Genomic DNA, 26,981 nt, shown 5'->3' on the forward strand with positions numbered 1-26,981 from the left:
TCACACCAGTTAGAATGGCAATCATTAGAAGTCAGGAAACAACAGGTGTTGGAGAGGATGTGGAGAAATAGAAACACTTTTACACTGTTGGTGGGATTGTAAACTAGTTCAACCATTATGGAAAACAGTATGGCGATTCCTCAAGGATCTAGAACTAGATGTACCATATGACCCAGCCATCCCACTACTGGGTATATACCCAAAGGATTATAAATTACTCTACTACAAAGACACATGCACACGTATGTTTATTGCGGCACTATTCACAATAGCAAAGACTTGGAATCAACCCAAATGTCCATCTGTGACAGACTGGATTAAGAAAATGTGGCACATATACACCATGGAATACTATGCAGCCATCAAAAAGGATGAGTTTGCGTCCTTTGTAGGGACATGGATGCAGCTGGAATCCATCATTCTTAGCAACTATCACAAGAAGAGAAAACCAAACATCGCATGTTCTCACTCATAGGTGGAACTGAACAATGAGATCACTTGGACTCGGGAAGGGGAACATCACACACTGGGGCCTATCATGGGGAGGGGGGAGGAGGGAGGGATTGCATTGGGGAGTTATACATGATATAAACGTCATGCACATGTACCCTATAACTTAAGTATAATAAAAAATAAAAAAATAATAATAAATAAATAAATAAATAAAAAAAAAAATAAAAAAAAAAAACTAAGCTCAAACTAATAGTAAGAAGACAGGCTTCCAATATGTTAGTCTCTAATGACTTTAGTGGAAAAAGCAATACTAGTTAAGAGTCACATACCAGCAGCTATGGGAATTCCAACCAGATTATAAATTAGAGCAAAGACAAAATTTATCCGAATCCTCTTGACTGTCTTTCTTGATAAGTCAATACTTGCCACTACATCCAGAAGATCATTCTGGGAACAGAAATATTTGTGATATTAGTAAGAGACTCTAACTTAACCAGTAACTTTTACATTTGATATTGTATATATTGAAGATTATGTCTACCTTAGGGTAATATGTGAATTAACTACAAATCTCAGATAATGCTAAAACTTGGACTCAGCTTCCGAAGGTGTTTTTCAAAAAATTTCCTCAGGTTCTAAAAACACTTTTAGGGGTGTATGCTGGTACAAGGATTAAATCTACTTAAAATAATCTCAGCAACTATTTGTTGAAGATCATTTTATTCCAATCCTCTTAAATCTTCTTCACTTTAGAAACCTATAATTTTCACTTGCTTATTAGCACTGTTGAGAAAGTCAGGGGGTAAATTAGCATGACTTCCCATAATCCCACTCATATTCTCAAACTCTTAATGGCCGATAGCATGGAACTTAAGACAGAATTGTTGTGCTCAATATACTTTATGACACTATCATTGACCATGAAGGGCAGTCTCATACTCTTCAAAGGTCAAGCAATGGCACTTACCCTTATCAAAACCACATCAGCTGCTTCAATGGCTACATCTGTGCCTGTGCCAATGGCAATTCCCACATTAGCCATTGCCAGAGCTGGGGAGTCATTGATTCCATCTCCCACCATTGCTACCCGTTTCCCCTCCTCTTGAAGTTGCTTCACTTTAGCAACCTTGTGAGAAGGTAGAACTTCAGCAAACACCTTAGTAATGCCAACCTATGTGATAAAAATAAACTCAAATTCATTTCAAAAAATAATAATGAGTACCTGAAACATAACTGAGCAATAACAAGCCATCAGTTTTCACCCACAAGATGTCCACATTTTAAAAGACTGATAATATCTAGTGATAGCAAGGATGTGGATAAATGAGCTCTTTTATACACCGGTGGCTGGTGTGTAAATGGTGACTCTTTTTGGAGGGCATCTGGCAGCATCTATCAAAATGTGAGCATCATTTGGTCTAGCAATTCCACGTCTAACTCTATTTTGGACAAACTTGTACATGTACAGAAAGATACATGTCCAAAGATGTCCATTATTGCCTTGTTTGCAAAAAGAAAATTTTCAAAACCACCGAAATGTCCATCATTAGGGAAATGGTTAACTAAATTATGATACATCTATACCATGGAATTCAGTATAGAAAGAATAAAGTAACTTTTTTTTTTTTTTTTTGAGAGAGAGTCTTGCTCTGTCACCCAGGCTAAAGTGCAATGGTGCGATCTCAGCTGACTGCAACCTCCGCCTCCTGAGTTCAAGCGATTCTCCTGCCTCAGCCTCCTGAGTAGCTGGGATTACAGGCATGTGCCACCACACCCACCTAATTTTTGTATTTTTAGTAGAGACAAGGTCCTACCATGTTGGCCAGGCTGGTCTCAAACTCCCGACCTCATGTATCTGCCGGCTTCAGCCTCCCAAAGTGCTGGGATTACAGGTGTGAACCAACGCACCCAGCCAAAATAACTTTTTATGTTCAGATATGGATGAAGCTCCAAAGTATATTGTTATATAAAAAAAGAAAACTACTGAATAATCTGTTCAAAATGATCTAACTGATGTTGAAAAGACCAGAATTATACTGTAGATGTACTCTGTAGATGCACAGATATGCATATGAAAAAGTGGCAGTGTGGGGGGCAGTAGGACTGGACGGGGAGCATGGGGAAAAGAGGACAACATTTTTACTTTATATCCTTCTGTATTTTTACATAAGAAGGTGTTAATAGGATGGGTGTGGTGGCTCACACCTATAATCCCCACACTTTGGGAGGCCAAGAAGGCAGATCACCTGAGGTCGGAAGTTCACGACCAGCTTGACCAACATGGAGAAACACTGTCTCTACTAAAAATACAAAATTAGCCAGGCATGGTGGTACATGCATGTAATCCTAGCTACTCGAGAGGCTGAGGCAAGAGAATCGCTTGAACCCAGGAGGCAGAGGTTGCGGTGAGCCGAGATTATGCCATTGCACTTTAGCCTGGGCAACGAGAGTGAAACTCTGTCTCAAGAAAAAAAAAAAAGAATGTATTAAAAGATTACTTGCATTATTTATTAGAAGAGTGGAGAGGGCATTCCAAAGTTAAAAAGATTGAAAAATTTTAGAGGTAAGGCAAATGTGGGAGTCAGAAGCAGAAAAATGGTATGTCAAAGTGGCGCATTAGGAAAATAGTTCCATTGGTAGTGTTTAGGATGGACTAGAGAAGGATGTGTGTGGAGCTATTGCCGTGTTTCAGCCATGAGATCAGGAGAGCCCAGCTTAGGTTGGCAGCACTGGTAAAGAATATGAGCAACATTTCAAAGGACGCATCAACAGAAACTGATGTACAGTGTCACGCAAGCATCCCACGAACTAAGCAAATACCTTTTTACTTATAACAGCAACACACAAAGCCCAAAGTCCTTCCAGCAAAGCATGGTAAATTTTCTTGAAGGAACTAGATAGGACAACTCAGTGATAATGAAAATAGTAGGTAATGTAAATTTCTTAGCATTTGAAGGCAAGACATAAAATGTATATCAATAATTAGAAGTTATCACATACCCCTATCAATTACCTGAGAAGCAATAGATCTAGCTGTTTTACTGTTGTCTCCAGTCATCAGAACTACTTCTAAGCCCATAGATTTCAGAATATGGACAGCCAGTTCTGCTTCCGGCTTCACTGTGTCTGCAATGGCTATCAAGCCACATAGCTCATCTAATACAGGGGCAGCACAAAATAAGAGAACTTGGAATATGGTGAAAGCAGAATAACATTTTGACTTGAAATTTCAGAATGAAATGAATTTTCTTAAGTAAAGTTGTTCAGGGGGGCATGGCTTAACTTAAAATATCTCTGAGCCCACACAGATTTATACTACAATACTACAAACTCTGTAACAAGTCTCCACATTTGGTTATGAAAATTTCAGAGTGAGGTAGGGGTTACTAATAAAGTAATCATAGGAAAATATAAAGAGAGACCTTACTGGATATTAGAAGACCCTTTTTGTTCCTTAGAAAGGTATTTGCCAATAGCCTCAAACACTTTATCTAATGTAAAGGCAAATGAAACTGAAGACTAATACTTTTTTTCTTTTTAAGGTAAAGGGTGGGCAGAGAGAGACAAAATGGGTACTTTATAGTGGGAAAATATTACCATAAATTTATTATTTTATTCTATTACAAAAGTAAAATGGTATTCTCTTCTTCCCAGACCTAAAAAGGCCATCCTTCATACTTAGGAACATAAACATTGAGTGGAATTAATCTCAAATAGAAATTTACCCTAAGAAATAATTGAACAAAATAAAGCACATACAACCTCAAAGATATTTATTGTAGCGTCCCTTACAATAGTGAAGGAATAGTCTAAATTTCCAACAAGAGGGGAATGATTATAGTGTGTAAGATTGATAAATTATGTAGTGTTACAGTAAAATTATATAGCAACATTAGAAAGCATTAAGTAAAATAAAGCATAATAAAATTGTATGTGTACAAGTGATTTTAACTTTATTGAGGTAAAATTTACTTATAATAAAATCTAGCCAATAAAAAATGGTATATATACTAATACTGTAATTCTGCAAACACACACACATTTCTTTCTTTTTTTAAAATTTTATTTGTTATTATTATTATTATACTTTAAGTTCTAGGGTACATGTGCACAACGTGCAAGTTTGTTACATATGTATACATGTGCCATGTTGGACACATACACATTTCAAGACAACTAGGAATGGAATATACAAAATTAAAACTGACATTGTGTGCCGGGCGTGGTGGCTCACGCCTGTAATCCCAGCACTTTGGGAGGCCAAGGTGGGCGGATCACCTGAGGTCAGGAGTTCAAGACCAGCCTGGCTAACATGGTGAAACCCCGTGTCCACTAAAAATACAAACAATTAGCAGGGCATGGCGGCATGCGCCTGTAATCCCAGCTACTCAGGAGGCTGAGGCAGGAGAATCACTTGAACCCAGGAGGTGGAGGTTGCAGTGAGCCGAGATCGCACTATTGCAATCCAGCCTGGGCAACAAGAGCGAAACTCCGTCTCAAAAACAAACAAACAAACCAAACCAAAGAAACAAACAAACAAAAAACCTGACATTGTATTAGGATGATGGGATTATGAATATTATTTTACTTTGCTATTATTTTACTGTTGTTATTTTTAGGTTTTAAAAAATCCTTGATTGCCTTTATTTAAAATATAGGCTAGGGAAGAAAGTAACAAAGGCAGGTAAATGCGAGATAATTTTAAATTAATCAGTAATAATCATGTATTGTTGACATTTTCACTTTGCATTCAAGACGCTTTTGAATAACCTCATAGTTCAGAGGTCTCTCGAAAATATATAAATTAATAAAACAATAACAAATCATAACATTGAGTTATAGCATACTTATGGAAAACCTTACCATCAACTGCTACTAATACAGCAGTCCGACCTTTTTTCTCATGTTCAGTCATGAAATCATCTACATCGTTATTAATGACAAGACCATTTCTAATCATCCACTCCCGGTTCCCAATGAGGACTTTATACTGTTGAGCATTAAGAGCATCTGAAAGTAGACACAGAAATAACATTTAGTAAGTTCAATTAATCTTTATAAAAACCCATGAAGCAAGTTCTTCCTGTCTAATCTTGCACAGTCACTACATTGTATTGTTCCTTGAACACAGCCTCCAACAGTGATGTTCAAATTTTCTGAGAACATACTCTGCTCTTCCATGTCTCTGGGCCTTTGCACACATTGCTGCCTTCATCTGAAATGTCCTTATCCCTCCTCTCCAGACAGCAAACTCCATCACATTCTTCAAGAGCCAGTTCAAATATTACTTTCTGGTGAGGCTTTCCCTTCGACCTTCCACAACAATTCAATCAAATTTAAAAATACTGTGCACCAGGAGCTGAATGTGGCTAGATGAACATGTATAATCATGCTGACATCTCATTTTCTTTAAGTGGGCCCTTAGTGCTATCTGGCAACTTGACTATATTTCCCTAGTCCATTCATTCTCCATTTCTTCTAGATGGCTATTTCATACCTTCTCATCTCCCTTCAAATCTCCAACTTCTCCTGCCCCATCCTAATACCAGATGATGACTCTGTTTTCTACTTCAGAAAGAAAATAGAAGCAATCAGAAAAGAACTTCCACAGCTCTCATTGACACATTCACTCAACTACCTGTGCCTCCTGTGTCTGTGTGTCTAGCTTCCCTTCTGTTATTATAAACTGATTCTGCTCCTAATTTAAGGCCAACCTTTCTACTTGTGCACTAGACACCCACCTCCTTTGCCTATTCTAGAACACCTCTCCAACAATTCTCCCTGTCCACTCCTACACAACTTTTCTCTGCTGTACACTGTCCTATCTTTAAAAAAACAAGAAAACAAACAAACAAACAAAAAAACCTCTCTTGATCTCACCCACCTCTGTAGCTACCACATTTATCTGCTTCTGTACATAGCAAAACTTCCCAAAAGTATCTCTATTGGCTGTCTCCAATAAATATCTTCCCATTCTCTTGTGAATCTACTCCATTTATTGGGGTAGTCAAAAGCTTTATGCTTTTGACTCAAGTACTCCAGTGAATTATTACAGCCAGTGATCTTTACTTTAATTCTCAGTCTTCATCTTACTTGTCCTATTAGCAGAATTTAACACAGCTGTTCACTCCCTCCTGGAAATACTTTCTTCATTTGGCTTCTAGGATACTACATTCTTAGGGGTTACCTCCTCATTGGCCACTTCTTGGCCTTCTTTGCCCATCCCTCCTCATCTCACTAACTTCTTAATTTATAGTGCTGCAGGATTCAGTACTTAACTCTTTCCCTTTATCTACTCTCACACCTTGGGGTTCTAATCCAGTCTCATGGCTTTAAATACCATCTACACCACTGCAGTCCAAGAGAACTTTCTGTGATATTAGAAATGTTCTGTATCTGCTATGTTTAATACAATAGCCACCAACACAGAGATGTGGCTATTGAGCACTGAAATGGGGCTAGTATGACTGAAATATGAATTTTAAATTAAATTAAATGTAAATTAACTAATTTAAAGAGTCACATGTAGTTAGTGGCTATTTTCCTAGACACCTAAGCAGAGGACTCCCAAATCTATCTCTCTGATCCAGTCTGTTTCCTGGAACTCCAAACTTATGTAGCCAACTACTTACTTGGTATTTCCATTTATATGGTATCTCCACTTGGGATATCTCTAATAGGTACTCAAACTTAACATGTACAAAACTGAACTCCAGATCTTTTTCCCAATACTGTCCCTCCTATGGGATCCCCCATCTTATTTAAATGATAACTCCATCCTTCTGCTTAGGCCACAAACCTTGGCGTAATTCCTGACTCCTGTTTCTCTCATACACCATATATATCCAACCCATGAGAAAAATCTGTGGCTCTCCTTTTAAGACACATCTAGAATTCTACCATTTCTTACAACCTCTACTATACTGGTCCAAGCTACCATTATGTTTCACCTCGATTATGACAACGTCCACCAACTCATCTCCCTGCTTCTGCCCTTGCCCCCCATCCCCACAAGATTCTCTCCTGCCTCAGCCTCCTGAGTAGCTGGGATTACAGGTGCCTGCTACCATGCCTGACTAATTTTTATATTTTTAGTAGACATGGGGTTTCACCATGTTGGCCAGGTTGGTCTCGAACTCCTGACCTCAAGTGATCCACCCGCCTCAGCCTCCCAAAGTGCCAGGATTACAGGCATGAGTCACTGCACCTGGTTTACTTTTAAAATGTTAAGTCAGATTGATTTTGTCCTTCTTCTACTCAAAACTGTCAGATTGGTTTTGTCCTTACATATCTAGTCCCAAACCACCTCTATGACCTTGTCTTATACCCCTTGCCCACCCATTTACTCTGCACTTGTCACAGTGTTCTCCTTTCTATTCCTCAAACAAGTCAAGCACACTCCTGACTAAAGGCTTTGGTACTTACTATTTCTCCTGCCTGGAATGTTCTTGCCACAGAAATCCACATAGCTTTTTCTCTCATCCCCTCAGATCTTCGTTCAAACACTACCTTCTCAGTGAGGCCTACCCTGATCACTCTATATGAAGCAGAACCACTACTCCCAGCACCCCTATACCCCTTGCCCCACTTAATTTTTCTCCATAGCACTATCTCCATAGCACTATCTCCATAGGACTTATTATATTTTCTTATTTATTTGCTTACTCTCTTGTGTTCTTCCACCAAGAATGTAAGCTCCATGAAATAAGAACTTAGTTTATCTTGTTTACTGCTGATTCTTTAGTGCCTTGAACAGTGCATGACACACAGTAGGTGCTCAATAAAAGCTGTCAAATGAATTTCCTATTTGTCAGTGTGCTTGATACTAGAAGTTCATAGACAAATAATAAAGAAGTCACAGACTAGTAGAAATAGGCAGGTAAATAAATAATTATCATACACTGTCCTAATACAATAACAGAGATTAAGTACAGTTATGATTCAGGAAGAAGAGCAAATATGTCTGCCAATACATGTCAGTCAATGAAGGTGTCACTGAAGAGAGAGACATAAACTGGGTCTTGAAAGATAAGCATAAGTTCACGAGGTAGATTCCATTTGTGAACAAGAACATTACACAGAGAAAATGGTAAATGAAATGATCTAATAAGCAGGAAATGACATACCGTAAGGAAGAACTGTAAGTAGTTAGGTAGGGATGGAACATGAAGTACATATGCAGTAGTGGAAAAAGACAAGATGAGTGATGTAGGGAGGCAGGAGACATATCATGGGGAACAGATCTTAAACAAAGTACAGAGAGACTGGACTTTGTCCAGTAGGAAAGAGAGAACCATTCAAGCTGGGATCCTTAACAGAGACCCGTGGATGGGTTTCAGGATACATGTGCATCTCTTGAAACAAAAATTTTCTGAGGGGTGGGCCCATAGCTTTCATCATATTCCTCCAAAGGTCTATGGCTCAAAAACAGCTTATAAACCACTGTAATAAAAGGTATGATCAGAAAGTGATATGACTAGATTTGCATGCTAGCAAAATCACTCAGGCACGAATGGGGAGGGAGGTATTGGAACACTTAGTTGGGTAGATCATGTTTTGGGGGCAGATAGATAGATCAGCATGGAGCCAAGGAAACAGGACTTGGCTAAAGATATGGATTTTGGAGTGATAGTGGAAGTCTGTGGGTGGTAGAATAAGTGATGAGCATGAATAAGATTGTACAGAGAAAGTATGTATTATAAAATGAGAAAAAGACAAAGAACAAAACCCTGACGACATATTCTACATTTGAAAGCAAGAGAAATGAAGAACCAAAGGATAATTAAAAGGAACAGCCAGGGGTGCAGTGGCTTACACCTGTAATCCTAGCACTTTGAGAGGCTGAGGTGGGTGGATCACTTGAGGTCAGGAGTTTGAGACCAGCCTGGCTAACATGGTGAAACCCCATCTCTACTAAAAATACAAAAAATTAGCCAGGCGTGGCGGCACGCACTTGTAATCCTAGCTTCTTGGGGGCTGAAGCAGGAGAACTGCTTGAACCCAGGAGGCAGAGGTTGCAGTGAGCTGAGATCGCACCACTGCACTCCAGCCTGGGTGACAGAGCAAGACCCCTTTTCGGAAAAAAAAAAAAAAAAGGAACAGCCAGGGAGGTGAGAGGAAAATCTAAACAAAGCAGGAATCATCCCTTAGGAAGGAAGGAATGGTCAACATTGTCAAATATCTTAATGAGGTCGTGCAGGATGAGGACTGAAAAGTGACCACTGGAGAGAGCACTGAGGTCAACAGTCATCAGTTAACTTAGAAAGAATGGATTCAGTAGTATGGATGGGGGAGAAGCCAGACTGCAATGAACTGAGCTGACTGTGGAGTAAGTGAATTCAACAAACCTAGATTACCCTTTCTAGAAATTTGATATAAAAGAAAAAGACAGAATCTATATGGGAATATAGATGGGAAAGGACAAAATCTAGATGGGAATATAGTGATTTTGATGGAAGAAATATTTATATGTTTAGGAGAAGAAACTAAAACAGAAAGAGATGAAAAATGAAAAAGCAAGGAGACCTAACAGAAAGAGGGAGCTCCCTGATGAATCAAGAGAGGGTGGGATCTAGATGAAGGGATTCATTAGGCAAGATGAAGGATACTGCTTTCTCTGAAAAAAGGAATAATTCTGGGCAAAAATACGTAAGAACACATGACCGGCCGGGCGCGGTGGCTCAAGCCTGTAATCCCAGCACTTTGGGAGGCCGAGACGGGCGGATCACAAGGTCAGGAGATCGAGACCATCCTGGCTAACACGGTGAAACCCCGTCTCTACTAAAAGATACAAAAAACTAGCCGGGCGAGGTGGCGGGCGCCTGTAGTCCAGCTACTTGGGAGGCTGAGGCAGGAGAATGGCGTAAACCCGGGAGGCGGAGCTTGCAGTGAGCTGAGATCCGGCCACTGTACTCCAGCCTGGGAGACAGAGCCAGACTCCGTCTCAAAAAAAAAAAAAAAAAAAAAAAAAAGAACACATGACCAAGAACCATAATTTTCTATATAAAAAATAAGATAATTTGCAGAGGGGACAAAGGAGAGGGTCACAGAATCTTGTGAAAGATAGAAAGGTTTGGAGTAGTTGTAGTGAGAAAAGGCTAAGGCTAGCTAAGGCTAGACCTCATCACCCTATGGTGGTGTTAATGACCACAGTTGGGAATGTTCTTGACTAATTTGAATGATCAGAAGGCATAGGGTAAAATTGACTTGAGGACATGAAATTATGATGCCAATTTTTGTTTCTTCTATAACAGTTCAGCATTACAAAGTTAGCCATATGTTCATAATTGCCCCATAATTGGTACTACAAAGAAAATTAGCTTACTTGAGATCTGGGCATCAATAATCATGGAAGACGAAGTTGATGACTGTTCATTACTGGCATCAATTTGAACCAGGGATGCATTTTTAATATTATTGTCCTCTATATTCCAGTTATTCTATGTAGCAAGCCTTCAATATTGGTGACTTTACAGCTAATACCACAGCCTGGCACAACCTGGAAATCTATGCAGGTACCCAAGTTTCAGTGTCCAGTTCCTAACAAACAGAAACAAAAGGATTTCCTCTACTGTTCTGATAATGCAAGGTCATTTATTAGGACAATAAAAGATAACACCAAGTTAATTCTAAATGTTTAAAATAAAATTGTCACTTATTGCCTACTTGACAGTGGATTTTGATAAGGACAAAGGAATAGAGCATCAAACATAATATTCAAAGTTACAGAAGTGCCTCAAAATCTGTGTTTTGGCCAGGCGCAGTGGCTCACACCTGTAATTCCAGCCGAAGAAACCGGCTAGGAAGCCAAGGTGGGCAGATTACCTGAGGTCAAGAGTTTGGGACCAGGCTGGCCAACATGGTGAAACCCTGTCTCTACTAAAAGTACAAAAAAAATTAGCCAGGTGTGGTGGTGCACACCTGTAATCTCAGCTACTAGGGAGGCTGAGGTGGGAGAATCGCTTGAACCCAGGAGGTGGAAGTTGCAATGAGCCGAGATTGCGCTATTGCACTCCAGCCTGGGTGACAGAGAGAGACTCTGTCTCAAAAAAAAAAAAAAAAAAAAAAATTCCTTGTTTAATCCCACTCTCTAAAATTTATAGAAACATGGAAAGCTTATCAGTATTCTCTGCTCTTTCCAGTAGATATTACAAATTAAAATTTTAATTCTATAGTCAAGTCAGGTTTTCTATTCAATACAGGGCAACAAAGGGTAACAAAGTATATGGCCTTTAGTTACCAGAGACTCTCCATCTGCTCTCTAGTCTACGTCTTTAGTAAGCCGAAAAGTTCTGGGGGCTCTCATTGTTTCCTAGCTCTTTATAGCTTCATCCTCTCTGCTGTTTGATTTTGGTGTAAGGAAGCCAGGTCAGTAACAGGTAATAGGTAAAAGGGAAAGAACAAATAAATAAATGGCAACACCAATGGTAGAAACTGCCACATTTTAAGTGTAAAATTAGTGTGAGACAATTCATAAAGAACTCATGCAAATGAATAAGAAAAAGACAATTCTGTGGAAAAATAGGTCATGGATACAAACAGGTTAGAGGAAAAGAAATTCAAATGGCCAATAAATATATAAAAAGATGCTCAACCTTATTCATAATTAAGGAAATGCAAAGCAAACCATCAAGTAAATAGTTTTTCACCCAGTACATTGAGAAAATAAAAATAAAGTGTCGGTAAGAATGTGGGGAAATGAGCACTCATAACTTTTGGTGCAGGTATAAATTGGTATAACCCCTCATGGGTATTGGTAATCCTCATCATATGGGTATTGGTAAGATTCATCAAAATTTAACTGCATACATCCTTTGACTTAGCAATTGCATTGATAGGCATTTAATGCAGAGACAGACTTGCAAAAACTAATAAGGATGTTGAGTGTATACTGTAAAAGCCAAAAAAACCAAACAATCACATTATAGAGTACAATATAGCCATTAAAAACAATAAGGCAGATCTGCATTTCCTGATAGGAAAATTCACTTAATAAAATAAAAAAGCAAGGTAACAAAGATTGATCATTGTATGACCTTTCTGTATAAAGTTTAAAATATGATAAATACATATATGTGGCTATATGCATTAAAAACTGTTAACAGATGCACACCTTTATGACTATACTAAAATTATTGAATTGTACACTTAAAAAATGTGAACTTTATAGTACATGAATTATATTTCAATAAAGCTGTCATTTTAAAAGACTTAATAGGTTAACAGTTGTTAAACTTTGGAGAAAGGAATTATGGAAGGGGGCAGGGAATGAGGTTTACAATTTTCAATATGTAATTCTCTGAACTATCTGAATTGTCCTACCACAAATATGTATAACTTCTATTTTAATTTTTTTTGTCAACAGGAGTTATCTGTGTGATAGGATTATAGTTCATTTGTTTTCATCTGTATAATTATCTGTATGAAGAAATGAGTTACATACAATTAAATGAGAAAATACAAGTCTTTTTAGTTTCATACCAACTATATATGCAAATCAAACACCAGTGTGGATTTGATCCAGGGAATTCCTACAGGAGATGACTACATTAATAAACAAGAGGAAAAAATGTACCTGTCTGCAGTATTTGGTTATGGCTGCTCCTAGAGGGTGTTCACTGTTACTTTCAGCAGTTCCCACAATGGCCAAGATTTTATGGTGTGATATTCTGTTACTTTCCGTTAGAAGCTTTACTTGATTCACTACTGGGGTTCCATGAGTAATGGTTCCAGTCTTATCAAATACCACTACCTTTACCTGTAAGAAAATTAAGATACAATGACTTGATGATCCTCCACATCACCTTTCCAGAAATAACAAAAAGGTCTGTTTTGACAAACAGATGACTATTTAGTTTCTTAGTAAACTGACCTTTGACTTAATTTGACTTAAAAAACTGATGGTCTTTGGGAAAATAAAAGAAGAAATACTCTTAGTTACACATAATAGCTCTCCTCTGCCAATGTTGAACTGTTTGTTCATACTGAATGACTGTGAATATATGTTAAACAACCAGAGCTAATTTTTAAGGGTTGACCGTTAACAGGTAATTAAGAGACCCCTCTGGTGCCTCAAAGTAAAAAAGAAAAGGCTTTCAATACTAATGAATTATAGATCTGATGGGAAAATCTAGGCAGTAGGGAAATGATCATAAGAATAAAGGTAAATGGCCAGGTGCAGTGGTTCAAGCCTATAATACCAGCACTTTCAGAGGCCGAGGTGGACGGATCACCTGAGGTCAGGAGATCGAGACCAGCCTGGCCAACATGGTGAAACCCCATCTCTACCAATAATAAAAAGTTAGCTGGGCATGGTGGTGTATGCCTGTAATCCCAGCTACTCAGGAGGCTGAGGCAGGAGAATCGTTGGAACTTGGTGGGTGGAGGTTGCAGTAAGCCGAGATCGCACCACTGCACTCCAGCCTGGGCCACAGAGCGAGACTTCATCTCAAAAAAAAAAAAAAAAAAAAAAAAAAAGAAAGAAAGAAAGAAAGAAAGAAAAAAAAACCAACAAGTATGATTCTGGACAGGGGAAAAAACAGCTATCTCGGCTCACTGCAACCCCCGCCTCCTGGGTTCAAGCAATTCTCCTGCCTCAGTCTCCTGAGTAGTTGGGATTACAGGCACGCTACCTTGCCCAGCTAATTTTTGTATTTTTAGTAGAGATGGGGTTTCACCATGTTGGTCAGGCTGGTCAGACCTCGTGATCCGCCTGCCTCAGCCTCCCAAAGTGCTGGGATTACAGGCATGAGCCACTGCACCAGGCTAGTCTTGCAACTTTTAATTTTGAAATTATATCAAATTTTTAAATGTCTATAAAAATTACTAGCCTGTATTCTCTGGCTAGGTGAGTTTCCAGATTTGTTCTACGATATGTTCTATGTTTACTACATACTTATGTATATAGCTTACATCCTCAAAATAAGAACATACTAGTAGAAACACGGTTTTAGTTGAAGTCATGTAGCCTTGAGATGATTATGGAAAGCATAATATGAGATCAGAGATAGGATTATATTCCTAAAGTCATAGCTGCAAACTGTTGGCTGGTGGCAGCAAAGGCAAAGAAACGGCACTGTAATTGAAGGTCCCAGTAAAGAAAACAAGTCACACACAAATAAGAAGGCTGCTAGAGTTTGGCAAATTTTCCTGGGCAAATACCTATTCTGTCTTTCTGCCATAAAGACTAGTCTAGTCTGAGCTAGGATAGGAGTCCAGGTTTTCCATATTAGGGTCTGCTCTAATAGAATAGGCCTGGAGTAGTTTTAGGGATCTTAGGTAACTAAGGCCAATCTGGAGCAGAACCAAAATAACACTTTCCTGCCTCAAATCTCTGGATAGTCCTAGAAGCAACTCAGCTCATGGACCACAGAGAAATAATTTAGGAGTATATGTTTCTCAACAGGGGTGATACTGATAATTTGGTGGGACGAGTTTTAGTTCTGGGGACTGTCTTACCTTATGAGCCATCTCCAATGGCTCTCCACCTTTTATTAATATGCCATTTTGAGCACCTACTCCTGTACCCACCATCACAGCAGTTGGAGTGGCCAGTCCCAGTGAACAGGGACATGCAATACACAGAACTGTGATAGAGGCTTGGAAAGCAAATCGTATTATCGTTTCTGTTCGGGAGATACTTCTATTGTAGCCCTTTAGAAGAAAGGCATAAATTTTCGTTATTAATTTAGAGCTGTACAAAACAAACGAAACAAAACTTAACACTATTTAAATAAAACCACAATTTAAAAAGTGACATATCCTACCTAGCTACCTACATATATTTTTTAGTTACAGGTAAGAAAACTTTCTTTCTTTTATGAACATAAGAAATTAGGACATACTGAGATTCTAGAATTACAAACTATGGACTGAATATAAGGGCTCCATATTGAAAATGAATGTTTTTATTAGAGATCTTCAGAAATAGCTGCAAATGTGAAACATAATTTTCAAAAAATTTGATACTGAATAAACAGAAGTCTCAATCTCTGTATAGTAAAATCATAAATCTGCCTTTCACACTATTCTTGAAAGACAATGAAAAAGAATCACATGGCATGCAAAGGGACCTTAGTCATATTTCAACAAAATCCTTTTGGACATAACAATGTAAACCAACTATATCTGCTAATTAAACTCTTAGTGATGTTCAGTGTTTGCTCATGTGGGAAAAATATAATTGGTAGTTTTAGAAGAAATCTAAGACATCCTGAACTCATGAGAAAAATTCCTGAAGGAAACACATTCCAAGCTACTTGCCGGCCTGTGCACTGGCTCATATCTGTAATCCCAGTGCTTTTGGAGGCTAAGGCAGGAGGATCATTTGAGGCCAGGAGTTTGAGATCATCCTGGGCAACATGGTAAGACCTCATCTCTACAAAAAAAATTTTTTTTTAGTCAGGCATGGCCGGGCATGGTGGCTCACGCCTGTAATCCCAGCACTTTGGGAGGCCAAGGCGGGTGGATCACCTGAGGTCAGGAATTCAAGACCTTCCTGGCCAACATGGTGAAACCTCATCTCTATTAAAAATGCAAAAATTAGCTGGGCATGGTGACACATGCCTGTAATCCCAGCTACTTGGGAGGCTGAGGCACAAGAATTGCTTGAACCTGGAAGGCAGCGGTTGCAGTGAGCCGAGATCATGCCACTGCACTCCAGCCTGGGCGTCAAGAGCAAAACTCGATCTCAAAAAAAAAAAAACACACAAAACATTAGCCAGGGATTGTGGTGCATGCCTCTAGTTGCAGCTACTCAGGAGGCTAAGGTAAGAGAATCACTTAAGCCCAGAAGTTTGAGGCTGCAGTGAGCCATGACTGCACCACTGCATTACTGCTGGGGCAACAGAGTGAGACCCTGTCTCAAAAAAAAAAAAAAAAACAAAAAAAACTTCTCGACAATCCTTTTGTTCAGTGTGTACTAAACAGACATGAATCATTTAAAGAACTTTTTAATATTACAGTAATGGGCTGGACATGGGGGCTCATGTCTGTAATCTCATATAATAATACCATATATTGAATAGGGTGTCCTTTCCCCATTGTTTGTTTTTGTCAACTTTGTTGAAGATCAGTTGGTTGTAGGTGTGTGGCTTTATTTCTGGGTTCTCTATTTTGTTCAATTGATTTACATGTCTATTTTTGTATCAGTACCATGCTGTTTTGATTACTATAGCCTTTTAGTATAATTTGAAGTCAGGTAATGTGATGCCTCTAGTTTTATTCTTTTTGCTTAGGATTGCTTCAGCTATTTAGATTCTTTTTCCATATTAATTTTAGGATTGCTTTTTAAATTCTGTGACAGAGGACATTAGTTTTATAGGAATTGTGTTGAATCTATAGATTGCTTTGGACAGTATGGTAGTTTTAATAATATTAATGCTTCCAATCCATGGGCATGGAATGTTTTTCCATTTGTTTGTGTCCTCTTCAGTTTCTCTCATCAGTTTTTTATGGTTCTCTTTGTAGAGATCTTTCACCTCCTTGGTTAAATGTATTCCTAGGTATGTTCTGTGTGTGACTATTGTAAATGGGATTGAGTTCTTGATTTGGTTCTCAAGTTGGACACTGTTGGTGTATAGAAATGTTAATAATTTTTGTATGTTGATTTTATATCCTGAAACTTTACTGAAGTAGTTTATCTGGTCTGGGAGTCTTTTGGAGAAATCTTTATGGTTTTCTAGGTATAGATCATGTCATCAGGAATAGAGATAATTTTTTTTTTTTTTTCGAGACGGAGTTTTGCTCTTGTTGCCCAGGCTGCAGTGCAATGGCGCAATCTAGGCTCAGTGAAACCTCCACCTCCTGGGTTCAAGTGATTCTCCTGCCTCAGCCTCCCAAGTAGCTGGGATTACAGGCATGCGCCACCATGCCCAGCTAATTTTTGTATTTTTAGTAGAGACAGGGTTTCACCATGTTGGCCAGGCTGGTCTTTAACTCCCGACCTCAGGTGATCTACCTGTCTTGGCCTCCCAAAGTGCTGGGATTACAGGCATGAGCCACCACAGCTGGGAGAAATGCATTACCTTCATTGTTTACCCAAAATTTATTCAGGAGTTGGTTGTTTAGTCTCCCTGTACTTGCGTGGCTTTTAGAGTTCCTCTTGGTATTGATTTCTAATTTTATTCCACTGTAGTGTAGGAAGATGCCTGATCTGATCTAGTTGTTTTTTAATTTATTAAGACTTGCTTTATGACCAAGCCTATGGTCAATGTTAGGGAATGTTCCATGTTCATATAAGAAGAATGTATATTCTGTGATTATTGAGTGGAGTATTCTGTAGATATCTATTAGGTCCACTTGGCTGAGAATCCAATATAAGTGCAGAATTTCTTTGCTAATTTTTGTCCTTGATGATCTCTCTAGTGCTGTCAGGGGGGTACTGAAGTCCTCCACTATTATTGTATGGCAGTCTAACTCTTTTTGTAGGTCTAGCAGTATTTGTTTTATAAATCTAGATGCTCCAATGTTGGGTGCATATGTATTTAAGATAGTTAAATCTTCTTGTTGAATTGAGACCTTTATCATTTTGTAGTGCCCTTCTTTGCCTTTTTAAAAACTATTGTTGGTTTAAACTCTGTTTTATCTAACACAAGAATAGCAACCCCTGCTCTTTGTTTTCCATTTGCATGACAGATCTTTCTCCATCCCTTCACCTTGAGCCCATGAGTTATTACCTGTGAGATGGGTCTCTTGATGACAGCAAAAGGATGGATCTTGTTTTTTTATTCTAATTTGCCACTCTATCTATGTCTTTTAAGTGGAGTATTTAGGCCATTTACATTCAAGTTTAATATTGATATATGAGGTTTTGTTCCTCATGGTGGTGCTTGCTAGTTTCTTTGTAGTCTCAATTGTGTAATTGCTTTATAGGGTCTGTGAGCTTTGTATTTATACATGTTTTTGTGGTAGCAAGTAACATTATTTTGTTTCCATGTTCAGAACTCCTCTGAACATTTCTTATAGCTCTGGTCCGGTGGTGATGAATTTCCTTACTGTTTGCTTGTCTGGGGGAAGACTTTGTTTCTACTCCATGTATGAAGCTTAATTTGGCAGTATATGAAATTCCTGGTTGTCAATTTTTTTTTTCTTTAGGGAAACTAAAAATAGGCTTCCAATCACTTCCAGCTTTGTAACATTTCCACTGAGAAGTCTGTGGTTAGCCTGATGGGTTTTGCTCTGTAGGTAATTTGGCCCTTTTCTGTAGCTGCCTTTAAGATTTTTTTCTTTTGCATTGACTTTGAATATTCTAATGCCTGTGTGCCTTGGGGATGGTCATATTCTATAATGTTTTGCAGGAGTTCTCTGGATTTGAAATTCCTTTAGTGAATTTTTCAGTTCCAGCAGTTCCATTTTTTTTTTTTTTTTTTTCTTAATATGGCTACCTCATCTTGCTATCCTGAATTGTTTTTCTGGTTTCTATATACTGGATTTCACTTTCATTTGAATCTCATTGAGGTTTCCTTGCAATCCATATTTTAAATTACTTATCTGTCATTCCAGACATTTCAGTCTGCTTAGGAGCCATTGCTAGAAAGCTATTACAATCCTTTGGCGTTGTCAAAACACTTTTTGTACTGCTGGAGTTCTTGCACTAATTCTTTCTCATCCAAGGGAACTTTTGCTTCCTATTTTTGAATTTGCTATCATTTCCATGGGACTTTTTCTTTCCTTCTTTTTTTTCCTTTGGGTGCTTTACTGTGGTGCATGTTGTGTATGATCATTTAGCTTTGTTTTTGGTGCTTTTAGGGGGCCAAGGTGCTGTACAGGTTCCTTGGTTGTGGATAGCTTCTATGCTGTAGCTTTCTCAGATGCTGCTTTTTGTAGTGAGGTATTAGCCATTAGAGCTGACAATCTCCTGTAGGGTTTAGGGTGCAGAGGTCCCTGTGGACTTATCTTAAGGGCTAGAACTAAGCCTTTCTGTTAGCAGATTTTAAATTTTATGATGCAGTTCAGGATACAGACCAGTAGATGGCACTCAAGAGTAAGTAAGAGACAGCAGGTAGGTTGGTGTCAGGTGGAAGTACCTGCCCTGATGCAGGGATGGTGGGAAGAGATTACATTAGGGTGCACTCCCATTCCTGATCCTGCGCTGGCAAGAACATGATCAGCTTCTCTTTTGTGCCCTTGTTGCAGGGCTCCTGACCTTCATTTCATAAGGACTTTGTCCTTTGGTTCCCATGAGTATGCCCCTCCGATAGCTACCACTAAAATGGGTTTGGGTTAGTCTTTTCCCACAGACCAAAGCAGGCAACTCAGTGATTTGTCTGTCCCTCCTTGCTGGGACAGTGCCACTCTGTCGGGAGAAGAAGTTGAGCCTTGCCCTTGGATAAAGCCCAAGCAGCATGTGACTCACTTGCAGTAGGGCTGGAGCCACCATGCAAAGCATGAAATATGCTTTGTCCAAGTGTGCATTAGCTGGCTTCTGGTGGGAAGTACCACTGCTGCATCTGTAGCACTGTAGGTGTGGGGGAAGGGTTTGGCAGGAGATGATCTTCTCTCCATGTCTAACCCTAACCACCATACTGTCCAAAGCAATCTATAGATTGAACACAGTTCCTATAAAACTACTACTGTCTTCTGTCACAGAATTTAAAAAGCAATCCTAAATTTCATATGGAAAAAGAACCTAAATAGCCAAAGCAATCCTAAGCAAAAGAATAAAACTAGAGGCATCACATTACCTGACTTCAAATTATACTACAAGGCTATAGTATCAAACAGCATGGTATTGATACAAAAATAGACACGTAAATCAATTGAACAAAATAGAGAGCCCAGAAATAAAGCCACACACCTACAAACCAACTGATCTTCAACAAAGTTGACAAAAACAAACTATGGGGAAAGGACACCCTATTCAACATATGGTGCTGGGAAAACTACCTAGCCATGTGCAGAAGAATGAAACTGTACTCATATCTCTCACCATACATAAAAATTAACTAAGGATAGATTGAAGACTTAAATGTAAAAACTCAAACTATAAAAACCCCAAGAAAACCTAGGAAAAACTCTTCTGGACATTATCCTAGGGAAAGAATTTATGACTAAGACCTCAAAAGCAATTGCAACAAAAACAAAAATTAATAAAGGAGATTTAATTAAACTAAAGAGCTTCTACACAACAAAAGAAACAATCAACAGAATAAACAGAACGTACAGAATGGGAGAAAATATTTCCTAAGTATGCATCCAACAAAGGACTAATATCTAGGCTCTATATGAAACTTAAACAAATCAATAAGGATAAAACAACCCTATTTAAAAGTGGGCAAAGGGCATAAATAGACACTTCTCAAAAGAAGACATACAAGTTATCAAAAAACACATGAAAAACTACTCAACATCACTAATCATCAGGGAAATGCAAATTAAAACCACAATGAAATACCCCCTCACACCAGTCAGAATGGCTATAATTAAAAAGTCAAAAAATAACAGACATTGGCAATGATGCAGAGAAAAGGGAATACTTATATACTGTTGGTGGGAATGTAAATCAGTTCAACCTCTATGGAAAACAGTCTGGAGATTTCTCCAAGAACTTAAAATAGAACTACCATTCAACCCAGCAATCCCACTACTGGATATCTACTCAAAGGATTTTCCTTTATTTATTTTAAATTGTTTTATCAAAAAGACAACTGCACATGTGTGTTTATCACAGCAGTCTTCACAATAACAAAGACTTGGAGTCACCCAGGTGCCCATCATTGATGGACTGGATAAAGGAAACGTGGTACATATACACCATGGAATACTATGCAGCCATAAAAAAAGAATGAAATCATGTCCTTTGCATAGCATGGGTGAAGCTGGAGGCCATTATCCTAAGTGACTTAATGTAGGAACAGAAAATCAAATACTACATGTTCTCACTTACAAGCGAGAGCTAAACAATGGCTACACATGGACATAAAGATGGAATCAATGAGCAGTGGGGCCTCCAAAAGGTGAGAAGAAGGGAGGGGGGCAAGGGATGAAAAACTACTTATTGAGTACTATGTTCACTGTTTGGGATATGGGGTCACCATAAGCCTAAACCCCAGCATCACCCAATATACCCATGTAATAAACAATATACCCATGGGCCGGGCACGGTGGATCACGCCTGTTATCCCAGCACTCTGGGAGGCCGAGGCAGGTGGATCACCTGAGGTCAGGAATTTGAGATCAGCCTGACCAACATGGCGAAACCCCATCTCTACTAAAAATACAAAAATTAGCCGGGCATGGTGGCATAAGCCCGTAATCCCAGCTACTCAGGAGGCTGAGGTATGAGAATCATTTAAACCTGGGAGGTGGAAGTTGCAGTGAGCCGAGATCGTGACACTGCACTCCAGCCTGGGTGACAGAGCAAGACTGTCTCAATAAATAACAAACAAACAAACAAACAAACCTGCACATGTACCTCCTGAATAAAAAATAAAATAAATAAACACAACAAACTAAGACTTTATTTACTGTGAGTAGGAGTCTTGCTCTGTTGCCCAGGCTGTAGTACAGTAGTGCAATCATGGCTCACTGCAGCTCTTATCAGTAGTAGTTTTACAGTGTTAGGTTCTTATTAAGTTCTCAAATACTTCAATATTCATCCAAGAGTTACAGATCGATATAGAAACACAGCTGGAAGGGGCTTTCATAGATTTCTAGGCTTATGCTTCCATAAACTTCATAGATGTACACATGTTGTTGTAGAAAAAGAACAGATGCTTGTCACACGGCAAGGAAAGATTAGGTTTGCAGACACTTTGAAGGGTGAGGGGGAAGGGAATTTGTTGGCCAAAACGGAAAAAGGAAAAACAACTCGGCAAAATGAGATTGAGTCCTGTTAACAGGCTCTCCACCTCACCGACTGAACCCCAGGTACTACCCAGGAACAGGACAGGCCAGACTCCTCCCCTATACAAACGGGGTGAACTTCCCGGGGCCCCACCCCATCCTCCCAGTGCGTAGGTGGACATTATTTAGAAAGAATCAGTGGGGCGTTGGGAGTTAGGGCAGGCTTCATCTGGGACCAGCAGTCTGGTTTTTCAACCTTCAGGATGTTTTAGGCTTAAAGGTTTTCAACCTTCAGGGGTTTCACTGGGGGACCCTTGGCTGTCACCTGCATCTGTCAATATGTTAGATGCTTTCACCTATACTAATTGCAATCCTGTATCTTAGGTATTATTTTCCCTATTTTACAGATAAGAGAACTGAGGATAGTAAAAGTTACATGACTTAAAGTTTATATATCTAATTTGAGGCACAGTCCAGTTCTACTACTTTACCACTTTACAACACCATAGAGAGCATCAGAGAACTAGATGAGCAGACACTAATAATATCCTATATTTGTAAAGCATTTAATAAATTATAAATTATTTCTAATATATTATCTTATTTAACCTTCACAACAATCTTAAGTTACACAAAATGGGTATTATTAAAACCTCACTTTATAGTTGAGGAAACTGAAGCTCAGAGAGTAATTAAGTAGTCTAAGATCACATTGACAGTAAATGATGGAGCTGAAATCCTGAGGTTTTCCTCAATATATCTATAGTCCTTTGTGAAAGCAAAACCATGTCAGAAATGAGACTAAGCATAACATGTAAAAGTTTGGTATTTGCTTTTGAAAAACACAAGTCATAATAAAAATTTTTCTCCAAAAGGAAATTTTTTATATTTACAAAAATGCAAATATTATTCTTATCACCCTCCCACTCCAAACCTTTAAAGGTCCTGGTGATTATTAAAGTTATTTCCACTGAATTACTAATGCAAAAGACTCACAAATTGTTCTGCATATAGTAAAGAGTTATTACAAGTCACTTACAGGAAAGTAGGTTTCCACAATTTCAAAATTCAGAAATCCAATTACAATCCATACCAAGAGGGTAGCAATGGAAACAAAAACAATAAAAGGAACAAAATAGCCACTGAGTTTGTCTGCAAACTGCTGGATAGGAGCCTAGAATTAAAAATAACAACAATAATAATAAGCAGCATATCAAAGTCTTTTCTGATACTGAATGCAGAGTATATTTAGTAGTTAGCACAAATAGAAATATTTTAACAAACTTCATGTTAATGGCCAGGTGTGGTGGCTCACACCTGTAATCCCAACACTTTGAGAGACTAAGGCAGGATGATAGCTTGAGTCCAGGAGTTTGACACCATCCTGGGCAACTTAGGGAGACCCTGTTTGTATAAAAATTTTTTCTTAAATTAGCTGGGTGTGGGGGCATGTGCCCACACACAGCCCCAGCTACTTGGGAGGCTGAGGCAGAAGGCTTGCTTGAACTTAGGAGGTCAAGTGCAGTGAGCCATGATGGTGCCACTGCACTCCAGCCTGGGCAACAGAGTGAGACCCTGTCTCAAAGCAAAAACAAACAAACTCCATATTAATGCAACTAAAATTTTTATCAGAAAACGTAAAAACTAGGTGAAGATTTATACTGAGAAGGCTTTAAAGAAAATAGTTTGTTTCTCCTAGGGAGTTAAGTTACCTTTGATGTTTGTGCCTCTTCCACAAGTTTGACAATTTGAGAAAGGGTTGTGTCTGCTCCAACATGAGTTGCACGGATAAGCAGTGACCCATTCTGGTTAATGGAACCAGCAATCACTGTGCTGCCAGGTTTCTTAGCCACAGGCATTGCCTCCCCTGTATGGAGAGTAGAGATACATTTAAGGAGCATAAATGATCACTATCATGAAACATATCATTATTTGTTACTTGCCAAAAATATCTAGATATAAAATAGAATCTGAACAAATGCCTAGGTAAAAGTTGCTTTCCCCTTTTCCTTGTATCAATTCTAGGCTAAAGCCAGGAATATAAACCTTGAACGGGAAAAGCCTGTATGGTAGTTCTTGTTGGCAGATACTTTTAGTTTCACCCCAGTCCTAGAACATCAGTTCTTAACCTGTTCTCAAGGAACATTTAGAAATGTGGGAGGGAGTTTTTGTTTGTAATAATGACTGCACGGGATGGGGAAGGGGGTGCTACTACTTTGATTTAGTGTGCCAGTGCCAGGGTCAGGGACACTGAATTGTACTACAGTGTGTAAGAGAGTCCCCCAGAACTAAGAATTGCCCCATCCAAACTGGCAATAGCACCCCTATTGAGAAGCACAGTCTCGTAGGGCACAGTGGCTCATGCCTGTAATCCCAGCACTTTGGGAGGCTGAGGAAGACAGACGGCTTGACCTCAGCAGTTCAAGACCAGCCTGGGCAACATGGCAAAACCCCATCTGTACAAAAAAATACAAAAGTTAGTCAGGCATGGTGGCATGCACCTGTAGTCCCAGGTACACGGGAGGCTGAGGTGGGAGGATTGTTTGAGCCCAGGAGGCAGAGGATACCATGAGTCGAGATTGTGCCACTGCACTCCAGCTTGGGTGACAGGGTAAGACCTTGTCTCAAAAATAAAATAAAATAAAACAAAGGAAGAAACACACAGTCCTACATCACTTCCACATGGTTCATAAACTGAGTTTCTTCTAGGACTATCAGAGAGTTGAGATGGGAAAGGTATCATTTTGGTTCTGCTTTAGATTTTACCTAAGATTTCTAAAACTATGCCAGGCTTATTCCCTTAGAGTAGACCCTGATGCAGAAAACCTGGACTCATATCATAGCTCAGATTAGACCAGTCTTTACAGAAAAAAGACAGACTAGGTATTTGCCTAGGAAAATCTGCCAAAGTCCATCAAGTCTACAAGAAACTGAGACAACTTCCTTTGGTTATGCATTATAGTAGCTAATAATCTCCAGTGATAAAAGCCTTCAATAGCTGATATGGTTTGGCTCTGTGTCCCCACCCAAGTTTCATCTCTAATTGAAATCCCCACATGTCAAGGGAGGGAGATGATTGAGTCATGGGGGGCCCATTTCCCCCATGCTATTCTTGTGATGAGTGAGTTTTCATGAGATCTAATGGTTTTGTAAGTGTCTGGCATTTCCCCTGCTGGCACTTCTCTCTGTTGCCTTATGAAGAAGGTCGTTGCCCCTTTCACCTTCTGCCAAGATTTTAAGTTTCCTGAGGCCTTCCCAGTCATGCAGAACTGTGAATCAATTAAACTTCCTTCCTTCATAAATTGCCCAGTGTTGGATATTTCTTTTTTTTTTTTTTTTTTTTTTTTTGAGGCGGAGTCTCGCTCTGTCGCCCGGACTGGAGTGCAGTGGCCGGATCTCAGCTCACTGCAAGCTCCGCCTCCCGGGTTTATGCCATTCTCCTGCTCAGCCTCCCGAGTAGCTGGGACTACAGGCGCCCGCCACCTCGCCCGGCTAGTTTTTGTATTTTTAGTAGAGACGGGGTTTCACCGTGTTAGCCAGGATGGTCTCGATCTCCTGACCTCGTGATCCGCCCGTCTCGGCCTCCCAAAGTGCTGGAATTACAGGCTTGAGCCACCGCGCCCGGCCCCAGTGTTGGATATTTCTTTAGAGCAGTGTGAAAACCGACGAATGTAGTAAATGGAGTAAGTTGTTACCACGGGGAGTAGGGCACTGCTATAAAGATACTTAAAAATGTGGAAGCGACTTTGGAACTGGGTAATGGGCAGAGGCTGGAACAGTTCGGAGGGCTCAGAAAAAGACAGGAAAATGTGGGAAAGTTTGGAACTTCATAGAAATTTGGTGAATGGCTTTGGCTTTTGTTTGTTTGTTTGTTTCTGTAACAGAGTTTCGCACTTCTTGCCCAGGCTGGAGTGCAATGGTGCAATCTCGGCTCACTGCCACCCCTGCTTCTTGAGTTCAAGTGATACTTCTGCCTCATCCTCCCAAGTAGCTGGGATTACAGGCATGCTCCACCAAACCTAGCTAATTTTATATTTTCAGTAGAGAAGAGGTTTCACCATGTTAGTCAGGCTGGTCTCAAACTCCTGACCTTAAGTGATCCACCAGTCTCGGCCTCCCAAAAGTGCTGGGATTACAGGCATGAGCCACTACACCTAGCCAAACTTGTTGAATGGTTTTGATCAAAATGCTGATAGTCATGTGAACAATGAAATTCAGGCTGAGGTGGTCTCAGACGGAGATGAGGAACTTATTGAGAACTGGAGTAAAGGTCCCTCATGCTATGCTTTAGAAAAGAGATGGGTGGCATTTTGCCCCCACCCTAGAGATCTGTGGAATAGTGAACTTGAGAGAGATGATTTATGATATCTGGCAGAAGAAATTTTTTAAGCAGCAAAGCATTCAAGACGTGACCTGCATTATTCTGAAAGCATTCAGTTTTATGTGTTCACAAAGAGATGGTTTGAAACTGGAACTTACATTTAAAAGGGAAGCAGAGCATAAAGGCTTCGAAAATTCGCAGCCTGACAATGTAATAGAAAAGAAAAATCCGGGGCGGAGCAAGATGGCCAAATAGGAACAGCTCCAGTCTCCAACTCCCAGCGCGAGCGACACAGAAGACCGGTGATTTCTGCACTTTCAACTGAGGTACTGCGGTCATCTCACGAGGAAGTGCCAGACAATCGGTGCTGGTCAGCTCCTGCAGCCCGACCAGCGAGAGGTGAAGCAGGGTGAGGCATTGCCTC

At 39.5% G+C, this 26,981-nt stretch overlaps 1 protein-coding gene across 1 annotated transcript in view; it reads right to left on the reverse strand.

The window, feature by feature from the left end:
- Window positions 1-26,981, reverse strand: part of ATP7A (ATPase copper transporting alpha) — a 162,475-nt gene that overhangs the window by 8,705 nt on the left and 126,789 nt on the right. Inside the window, 11 exon segments of the mRNA XM_033202080.1 lie at window positions 783-900; window positions 1,421-1,624; window positions 3,467-3,609; window positions 5,317-5,463; window positions 10,778-10,894; window positions 10,897-10,974; window positions 10,977-10,992; window positions 13,028-13,210; window positions 14,911-15,105; window positions 23,276-23,410; window positions 23,949-24,103. Of these exon segments, the coding sequence (XP_033057971.1) occupies window positions 783-900; window positions 1,421-1,624; window positions 3,467-3,609; window positions 5,317-5,463; window positions 10,778-10,894; window positions 10,897-10,974; window positions 10,977-10,992; window positions 13,028-13,210; window positions 14,911-15,105; window positions 23,276-23,410; window positions 23,949-24,103 (1,491 nt within the window).

Source organism: Trachypithecus francoisi, unplaced genomic scaffold (assembly GCF_009764315.1).
Source record: "Trachypithecus francoisi isolate TF-2019V2 unplaced genomic scaffold, Tfra_2.0 Lachesis_group6, whole genome shotgun sequence".
Lineage (NCBI taxonomy): Eukaryota > Metazoa > Chordata > Mammalia > Primates > Cercopithecidae > Trachypithecus > Trachypithecus francoisi.